The sequence below is a fragment of the Branchiostoma lanceolatum genome, chromosome 3, assembly GCF_035083965.1.
Source record: "Branchiostoma lanceolatum isolate klBraLanc5 chromosome 3, klBraLanc5.hap2, whole genome shotgun sequence".
Taxonomy (NCBI): Eukaryota; Metazoa; Chordata; class Leptocardii; order Amphioxiformes; family Branchiostomatidae; genus Branchiostoma; species Branchiostoma lanceolatum.
Genome location: NC_089724.1, coordinates 22,154,869 through 22,165,336, shown reverse-complemented (window position 1 = coordinate 22,165,336; position 10,468 = coordinate 22,154,869). Strand labels below are relative to the sequence as shown.

The following is a 10,468-nucleotide window of genomic DNA, read 5'->3' as shown; positions in this document are numbered from 1 at the left end:
CCCAGTGGGTGGGAAAAGCTGTTAGCTCCACGAAGCGTTATGAATGATAGAGAATGATAAATCAAGAAATACACATCTTCTGCATATTAGGTGAGGAACAGGTGGGAAGGATGAAAATATATACTCAAGGTTTGTAAACGTGTAGAGGTCTATAAACATCACTTTTTTGTCACCATATTTCCCAAATACTTTTGAATACCAATATAATGAGTCAGCATAAGGCCATTGAAAATCCTGCATTTATTCAGTTATGTATAGTCTTACATATAAAAGATTATTTTCACAGAAATGGTTCATGAATTGCGTAGGTCACCCCTTTATACCCGAGTTGAAATATTCTATTGCTTGTAGGAGAGCTGTGAGACCCTGAGTTTTGCCTGGTCCCTTATGGGCCCCATACCTGCAGTGCTGAACGGCACTGCTATCCAGCATTATGAAGGTCTATTAATAGTCGTAGTTCCTTTGTTGCTATTGGTCAATTGGTGATAATTCAGAAGTGTTTGTTGCTGGAAATTCGAGAGCTCAAAATGTGTTCCACATGCACAATATACCACTGATCGTTTGTGTCTTCCTCTGCATAAAGAGAACTACCACTACCCACATGTAGGTCGCAGTATATTAACTACGTTTATTCACAAGCACAGTAAAACGTTCTCGCAGAAAATTCGAAGCTGCCAGAGATTTGTAATTAACCATACAAGCTGCATCCTTGATATGCAGTTCAATACAAAATCGCTAGGAGACGCTGATTCCAACAAGTCCATCCATGGCATCTTCATTACTCTTCTTCCAGCACGTGTCTCAGTTCGAACTTCCACCTCTCTGGAAAGACAGAGAATCGAAAGATGTGATTTATATGTCTATGTGCTATATATATATTTATATGCTACTCGAAAAATACTACTTGTAGCTGCTATATTGTATGTATACGGTCAGCTTTTAAACGTTGACGGCTAATTTCTGCATGTATCCATTTCATGTTGAAGACATCTGGGCAGCACTTTCAATATTGCCATGTCAAAGCATACAAGACATAACCATTCTTAAAGGCGCCCTAAGCATTATCAGCCCGGCCCAGGACTACTGAACACAAATTCAAAAAGTCCCATTTTCATGGCACTTTTTTACGTGCTAAGATGAATCAACCCTACTAGTAATGTATGATACATAACGGAATCAGGAAGATCATATCCAAAATGACATGTCGTCAATAATTTTTGCAAAGCTGAGGGTATTCTAAAATGTTTAGCGTAGGCATGTACCGGTTTGATATAACCGGTTTGATAAAACGCACCTACACGAAAAGTGAATCCTGAGAAGACCGACGCACGTGACGCCCAGGAAATCGGCCCAGAAATAGCAGCAGCAGTCCACCAGCGGCAGCCCCCCTCCCCACCGAGCACCTGGTCGAACCGCTAGGAGATGTCTATTCTCTTCTGTGTGTCCCTCAGTTTGGAGTGCAGACGGTCCCGTTTCCACTTCAGGTACTTCCTGTACCAAGAGTTGGACTTCCAGCCGAGAACGAAGCCAAGACAGAAGGAGACCCCGGCACACACGGCCAGCGCACGGTCGGACGGCATAGCGGACAGAGGGCAATGGGGAGGTCAGCAGGAGAAACCACTTTTGTATTAGGTAGGCACACAGGGACTTTTTTTAAAACAATGAATATCTAATCTAGATTAGTAGATTGAAGCCAGGTCGGACAGGGATATCTTGTCTAAAGTTTTTGATCTTAAATTTAATCGACTCTATGTTAACCAGACCTGATGACTACAATAAACCTGTCATATATAAACCAGTCATATAGTGCGATGAAACCAAATCGGTGTTGAGGTCAAAGTGCATCGGCCACTAAATGACCCAACCTGGAATCCCTCCGTTCTCACCACACTAAAGACGTAAAATTACTTGCAGTTGCATCATAAATGTATCGTTTTGTCCACGTACACCCCCCAAACAAACCCGGTAAAAAATGATATCAACTTAGACCTCTAAAGTTAAAGTTTGACCGTAGTCCGTACACTTCCCTTTTCTGAGTCTTTTCTGTGGCACGTTGAGACGTCGCTTTTCTTGCGCGCAGCGTGCCCTGTCAGTTTTAGACTGAGGAACATGCTCAAATTACCACGGACTCACGTACAAGGTGAATTTCCGTCCTCTTGTAACTGATCGGACAGCAAATGTAATATTGAGATGTGAGTATCAAGGACACCTTTAAGGAAATGAAAAGGTTAAAAAAAATCTTAAAAGCCAAATAGAATAAGCGGTGGAGGGAAATGAAACGTTTGTGTCTGTACATATTAAAAACAAATGAAAAGAAAAGAAAAGAACTGAAGGGAAGAAACTGAAAGGGGGAAAGAAAGTAACGTTATATAACGAATGGAAAAAAGATGTGCAAAAAAACACACACCAAAAGATTCTTTGACAGAGAAAATTATCAGTTGTTGTTGCCTACAAGTTGTCAATGAATGGAATCGGACATCCGCGGTAAAGTTTTCGGCCGCATGAAGGTGTGAGCCCGATGATTTTCTGACAGAGGGGGGTCACGTTTCATACAGCGTGAGTAGGGATTCAAGAACTTATTTATCCTGTAGTTGATCTGGACGGAGCAACAAGTATGCGTTTAACACAGCGACCAGGTGTTTGGTGCCACTTCTTGGGTTTAAGTGAACCTGGTCTGATAGGTAGAGACTATTATCCTGTGTTAGCTTCTAGTGTTTGATGTAGATGAGGTTCGATGTTTTTGACATGTTAAGCACCTCTTGATTGAAGTCTTTGATGTTCTTATTCAGAACTGAGGTTTGGTTTGGCCACCTCTGCAGCACCTGAGATATTGCAAGTTGAGCATTTGGGAAAGAACGCCTAGTTCAATTTACCATGGCGCCTTTCTATAATCCCAACTCCGATTTGCTGACGGACGCGTCTGAAACAAACGGTGTGCTATTTCACAGACACCTACGCACCAGCCTCCCTGCTTGCTGTTTGTTATCTCCATGAAAAATGGAGATATTGTTTTTGGTGTGTCTGTGTGTGTGTGTGTTTGTGTTTGTGTTTCCGGACTATTGTAGTCAGCATAACTCAAGAACCTCTGGATGGATTACGATGATATTTGGTATGTGGGCAGGTGTTGTGAAGCCGAAATTCAAGGTCGATTTTGGGCCCCCTGGTATGTGACCTTGGTACTGCAGCAGAAATTCAATTTTTGTATCTCTTGACCTGGACGTACTATGGTCTTGATTTTTTGGTGGCAGATAGCTTGTGGTGTAATGAAGACGTGGTGTGAGTTTGGGCCCCCTAGCAGCTTGCTCTGGAACTGCAGGGGCGTTATCGTGAAAATCTTCTAAGGAGAATAACTGAACAAAGGAACGACGGATTTCCATGATATTTAGCATACAGGTAGCTTAGATAGAAATGTACACAATGAAGTGCAAATTATGCTAATTATCACTTAATTTGCATAGCTAATGAGGAAAATCTATATTTGCAGTGTTTCCATTATCAGACTCAAATACATGTAACGTATCTAGTTTATGGAAAGTGGATCATCAACAGATACCAATTATGCAAATAAATTCCTAATTTGCATATTCAATCCAAAACACCATATCTCATCTAATTGGAAAATAATAGGACTGTCAATATGATACTTAGTATGCAGGTAGCTTTGACAGAGATGTACATAATGAAGTGAAAATTATGCTAATTGTGACTTTATTTGCATAGCTAATGAGGAATATCTATATTGCAGTGTTTTCCATTATCAGACTCAAATACATGTAACATATGTACTTCATGGAAAGTGGAGCATCAACAGATACCAATTATGCAAATGAATTCCTAATTTGCATAATTAATGCAAAAGCACCATAATTCATCTAATTGGAAAATTATAGTACTGTCAATATTGCAACATGTGTAAGTTAGATAAAGGTGTTTATGACCAAGCATATATTATGCAAATGTGTAAGTCATTTGCATGAATAGAATTGTTCATGGAGATATGAGGTCGTGGAACTCTTGTTATCTGAAGTATTTAGTTCTTTCTGTCAGCTGGCTTATGTCACACGGAGTATAATCTGCCTCAACACAAACGTCGTCGGAAAGTAATCTGAGTCCACGGTTCCACACTGCGGTCCTTTGGCCTCACAAGACTCAGTTTTAACATATTATTCACGAGAAATGGTGTGGATTAGATATATAAACATTGATAGTACTCAAAATAAAGTAACAGAAATCCTAAAGTTTACCATGACTCGTTTGACGCTTAATCTCAGAACGAGTCTACATTTTTCTTACAAAAAGTAGTTTACGTTACTACTTTTTCATTGCTCATTTCTTCTATAGCACTAATGAACATGCCAAAACTGAGTCCTAATTTCATTTGTTGTCGTCTGCATTTTCCCAGCCTCCACATTTTTCTAACCACTTTCTCTCTCCTCTTGAACAGTTTGTTTACTTTTTGACTTCAAACAAGCGCTCTTGTTACAGCCCAATTAGGGCGTCAAGGCGCGTGGACTGTACCAACATGTACAGACTAGAGGGACCGCCCACAAAAGTGTTGCCCGACTGACGTGCTTGGTAGACTCGATCTCCGGGCTTGTGGATGGACCTCTCAGTTCAAGAGTTAACCGCTGCTGGTGAAACATGCACACTTTCACAGAACTGCGGCAGAAGTCTTGATGTTTGCAAAAGGGGTCTAGCTTTAAGAATACGTAACGCAAACAGAGAAGACAAGTTAAACTCATAAATTCAAAGTCAAGCATGTTTAGGGGTGCTTCACCGTGTGGTAACCTGGCCACCGTGTGTATGGGTTCCCGGTCGGCTAATCATTTAGCTTGTCCTCATCTGGCAACTTGTCCGAGGTTGCAGGCTACCGTCTGCGTGCATGTTGGCATTTCAGTCATGGGGTATCAATAACGCACCCCGACCATAAATAGCGCTGGAGGCCCCGGCATACATACGTACATGTTGAACCATATCTTCTGCGCAGATCATTATATAAGGCCATGGAGTTAAGCGACACGACCTGCGTAGAACTGTGCAGCAGTCTAACAACGAGAGATCCTGACGCGCCCGAGCCCATAGCAGACCGGAGAGAACAGGACACAACCCTCGGCATGAACGCTGGTATGTAGGGGGAAAGTGGGTCGTCCACGCCGCTGGGGTGTCTGGGGTCGTGTGCTGAGCTAGTCTAAAATACCTTGACGTCCATTAATGCCTTAATTCTGCCACCCTGAGGGATTTGTGGATTTGTGGTAATCAGCTAGACCGATTAGTACACACCCGGGACTTATATTGCGGCTGGTTTAAGTGGTTGGACAGCTGGGTCTGTGCGGTACGAGGGGCGTTATACTGTGCTACTGTGCTACTGTTAACGTTCTAGAAGATGGGAGGGGTGAACGTTGTTTGGGTGTGAACGTTGCTATCGACACGCCAACTTTTATCAGAAATGATTCATACCGAAGAGGACATGCAGGGCATTTTACAGCGTAGGAAAGACAACATTATCCAGTTAAAAACCCTGCTGCTTCTCGTAAAAATCGTGACGGTTTGACTCACTATTGATAGTGTGACTGGTCATACATTCAGTAAGACACTAAAACGTATTATGTAGGCCGACGAAAGGATACACGCTCTTTCATATGACATTGGCTAGCTAACATTCGGTCACAAGTTCACATGTAGTCCAACATGCTGTCCTTGACATTTGGACGCATTGAAAGTGACCAGGGATAGAAGTATGCATCATAATATCATGCATCTGTGTGTAAACCGTACCGTGTGTGTTGTGAACTGCGTAGGGACGTTGATAACGACCCAACTGTGGCATACCTGGGGCACAGTAAGTCAACTGGCACGGTAGAAGTTGGCGGACCGTGGCATTTCTGTATCAAATTAGACTTTCAAGGTTACGTCCATTAAGTCTCAGAGGCATAAACAGAACGGCACTGAAGTCATGAAAGCCTGGCAAAATCTCATTATCCTCCCTTTGAGTAAAACTTTCGAACATTTTCCATGATATGAAAAGCACAAGTAAAATACTGCGGTCAATGGCCATCCTCGTGTGAAGTATCCGCGTATCCCTAACTGTAAAAGGCATTAGGGTCTGTGGTCTCCATTCATTTCAAGGATCTCTATTTGAAGTGGATCAATACGCTTGTTTGAAAAGCCCTGCGTGGGGAATTTGTATTCGTCCCGCCACGCTGGCCGTTATTTCACATCCTCATGCTGAAGTATTTGTTTTGAACACGGCGCGAGGAATGCTGGGGGAAACTCAATATTCTGTGCACAGCGACTTTGAGATAACATAACTACAAAGCGTGAAGGTGGGGGACTGGTAGCCAGGTAAACACACCAGTATCATCGGGACAGCTCTCCCCCGTCACGCGGGCTTTCCCTGGTTGTATTACTTCTAAGTGGTTAGTCTCAGACCCACAGGCGTTTTAGGGGTAATGTTCCTTGTAGCAGATAACTGACGAATTTGGAGCAGATTAGGGATGCAATAACACATGTACAGAAGGAGATAGAGGGAGAGGACGTATGGGAGAGAGAAAGATATAAGGATGGTACAGAGTATATGGAGGTGGAGGAGAAGGGTGATGTAGGGAGATAGATAAATAGATAGATAGATAGATAGATAGAGGGGCGAGAGAGAGATAAAACAAACAGACAGACGGACAGACAGACAGACACACAGACAGACAGATGTATAAAAGAATTGTCCAGTGTTTAACGAACAGTGTAGAGACAGACGTGGATGTACATTTCTACAGGCAGGAAAATGAAAAAGAAATGCAGCGAAAAGTGGAGGAAAATATTACATAACATGCACAGACCTGTTTTGTGAGCTTGAGAAAGTAAGCGTTTGAGAGCAACCCCGTAGGTTGTAACCTTCTGTAGGCCGTCTTGCGACATCATTGCAAACTGCAGCTTCTGCGTAATGAGTCAGCTACATTCACGTCGGCACGTCACCCACAAGTGACATGAATTTGTCGGTTGGCGTGACAGTTCAGCTGCGGGCTCTTTAAAACAGATGGACTTATGCGAAAATCACATGACTGTTGTGAGAAAAACACACCTGTACTTATCGGATAATGAACATTCGGCTGTCATTAAGAAAACAACACGATTGAGAAATAAGGGTTTTCAACTCTGATATAGATATCTTGTTATCTTTCTCTGTTCATTCCCTCCTTATTTCCTATTTTCTAATTCTTTTCTTCCATTGTAATAAACATTGCTTTATTTACGGACGAGTCTGTCCTCGTACAGACTGAACAATCACACCTTCTGACTTAACAAAACTGTTTGATTGTTTTGATCCAGTGTCAGTACTAGTGCCTTCCCGTGTGGAGCGGCAGAAGAAGGACTACCAGTCGCTGCTGGCCATGCTGGCCCGCCGCATCACCCAGCGGCAGCTCGCCCAGATGATGCTGCTGTCCACACAGTTCTACACGCAGTCCGAGTGGGAGGCGCTCGCCCAGGACACCACCTTCGACAAGCTGGTAGCCTCGCTACAGGACAAGCAGCTGCTGTCTGAGCAGAAGACAAACCTGCTGAAGAACATGTTGATTCAGATAGACAGCGTGAAGCCGGAAGTGTTGACCAAGATCAGGGAGTACGAGGCTAGGTACGGCAGCCTCGTTCAGACGTCGCAACCCATCACACACCCCGTGTTGAACCACGGCCGCTCCTGGTACTGAGGACTATGATAACTCGCGCTTCTTAGGGGGCATTCACGGCCAAGCTGCTACCTTGGAAAATCAACATCAATCGGTTAGAAATAAGATGAATTATGAGATAAATTCTACAGTGATCCAGAGAAAAGACTAGGCGTGCAAAAGGACTAGGGTTCGTCCATCGAATATCGGGGGCTTCATCATCATTTCGGGCATGTTGCCAGAACTAAGTTCACCCTCTCTTTAAAGCTTTCCAGACGTTTCGGTCACCCATAGCATTCTTTTATGTCCGCAACCTGCAACCAGACATCCCGAGCAAGGTCTATGTAAGTCTTTGCAAATCAGTGGCTTACATAGGTTAATCGCTACAAGTTGGCCATGAATGTCTTCCTGAAAGACTGGAGCGAGGCCACAGGCAAACAGACTTATCATGTGTGACTTTTAAGTGCCTATGGGGTCATGGATGAGGACAGCCAGGATCCTGAAGAGTCGTGTGGCCATGTTGACACACGTCAGAGCGTGATTATCACGGGACTGGCCCTTGTATGGGTGGATCAATTGTGAAGGAACAGATAAACAAACGATACAAACTAGCTGTAGACGTCAAGCGTTTTAGACAAGATAACTTGGAATGGGGAAGACAACATGTAGACGACAAAACGGATGTTATATAACATCCATTAAAGCGTTGTTTTCCAGTCAGGTTCACAGTTATGTTTTACTATCTTATAAGAGATTTAGATATCCTATCGTCTTCGTTTTTCCCTGACTAGTAGTCATAGCTTTAATCTAAAATATTGTCTCATCTCAAAAATTAAAACGATTTAAGTGTCATCAACTGCTGAAAGCAAACGCCATGTAAATGTTTGAAACTTGAAGGGCTGATGCTTTAAATAAATAGTATGGCATGTATCTAAGCGGCTGTCATTGTATTATCGGCGATCATACATTATCACTCGTTGTAGTCCTGACGTCTATCTATAAATATTTGCAATCTAATGGCAATAAGATGTTTTGCGTGTTTCTGGCACATTGGTGTATCTCGTTCTAACATTCAGCCACGCAAAATGAAAATTTTCAAAAAACAAAGTAGAAATTTTCTATCACAGCATCTTCACCAGCATGCACTGGCATATCGTCTGAATGTTTAACAATAAGGTATGGTCACTGGTGTATATTGTTAGATATTCGTGAGCTGTCATGTTAGGCGAAGAAGAAAGTGTGAGTTTGTTTTGAAGTAAAAGGAAAGGCGACGCAAAGTGGCGTTCTGAGTTGGAAATGTTTGGTTCAATGTGAAAGGTCAGGAAGGGTCAACTTTAAAATGTAGAGCAGCTGGTGACTAGATAGTAGTAATGTACGGTACGGTCTGCAAGGCCGTCTGGACCATCTTGCAAAAGTTATCCTATAATATTTGTTTCCACCATTTGTAGAGAGTCTAACTCCTCGGAAATCCCTACATTTGTCGACGCCAAGGCGTCAAATCATTCGGTGAAAAAAACCCAAACTGTTAGAAGGCGTGGCGTGGTATTGATCTTAATGTCATTCTGTGTACATACGCGAATGTGAATAGATATGGCACAAATAAAAACAAACAACAGTACCATCTAGGATCTACTCAACGGTGATAGAAAAAACTTGTCAGAAAAGGTTGTTTAAATCAGATCAGTCGCTAGGCGACGCTATTTTATAGTGCAAGGGGCTAACAAATCAAGTCGTTGTGAATTGTTCCCCCTATCGGAGTTAACGAAAAGCTCAGCAACCTCTGCCTGTGTCTTCGAGTATGAGTCTAGACTGGGATGAGCGTCGGTCTCTACACCTCTTTGATAACAAATTGGATTTATCCGTAGCTAGATCTAGCTACGGATAAATCCAATTTGTTATCAAAGAGGTGTAGAGACCGACGCTCATCCCAACCCAAAGGCAATGATAAAGAGACCGCCAGCTCGATGTTTGAAAAGGAAAATGACTGTTAGATGAAATCACAGAACATCAATGCTATCAAATACGTCTGTTGTAGAGAAAAACAACTTTTATGAAAGGTAGTGTAACCAGGAAATACAAGTGATTCCCCCGAGGATTCTTCGTTTGAGAGCAGACCGCATGACTAACCCGATATCATATCGTGAGAATCACTTTCTCCCCTGCGGCGTAGGTGTCACACATTCCCCCGACCTTATCCCGACAACTGGCTTACCTTGTCCCGACAACTGGGTGGATGGTAGCCTGACCACTTTTGTGCCGATCATGTCACAACCATTTCACAACCAGAACATGACTTACTCCTAACCGAGCCCCGAATACTTTCAGATCTACTCCCTAACACCGCTTACCATCCAGACGTCTCCCTCGTAACTGATACCTAACCAACTGCCAACTCTCTTTACGAACTGAAATGGACATAGCCAGTGATTTTCAAAAGAGGGTCCGTTTTGTTTGCAATCAGACTGATCCATACTTCTATGTTGTAAACATCCCCAAGAGATCAAAGTGGGGTTAACGTTAGCTTCAACACGTACACGGCTTCTACGTGCCGACTTTTAAAGGTCGGGGTCGTTGGTTTTGGTAGTAGTCGCGCGCTTCGCTTGGGAAGGGGATAGGAGGGTTCGTCGAGCTGTTCGGTTGGTAGCCGGGCTCTGTATATCCGGCAGCTGGGCCGCTAGCCTGGTTTCGTGTTTATCTACTTAAAGCCATCGGATTCTTACCCGGGGCAAGTCGTAAAGGAAGTGTTCCTACTGAGACATGTCCAGCAGTTTGAGTGGTGGATTGACCCCCATAACCACATAAATTCATAA

General features: G+C 43.1%; 1 protein-coding gene and 1 long non-coding RNA gene across 2 annotated transcripts; one reads left to right on the top strand and one right to left on the bottom strand.

Moving 5' to 3' along the window:
- Positions 1-221: 221 nt before the first annotated feature.
- Positions 222-1,622, bottom strand: LOC136431054 (uncharacterized). The gene is made up of 2 exons (XR_010754974.1): positions 1,299-1,622; positions 222-822 (listed from the first exon to the last, which is right to left on the bottom strand). It is a non-coding gene; the product is annotated as an uncharacterized lncRNA (long non-coding RNA).
- A 3,283-nt stretch (positions 1,623-4,905) lies between these two features.
- LOC136431053 (uncharacterized) lies at positions 4,906-7,824 on the top strand. Its single transcript, XM_066422251.1, has 2 exons — positions 4,906-5,124; positions 7,324-7,824. The coding sequence occupies exons 1-2, from the start codon at positions 5,004-5,006 to the stop codon at positions 7,698-7,700; spliced, it is 498 nt and encodes a 165-aa protein (XP_066278348.1). The 5' UTR covers positions 4,906-5,003; the 3' UTR covers positions 7,701-7,824.
- Positions 7,825-10,468: the final 2,644 nt, after the last annotated feature.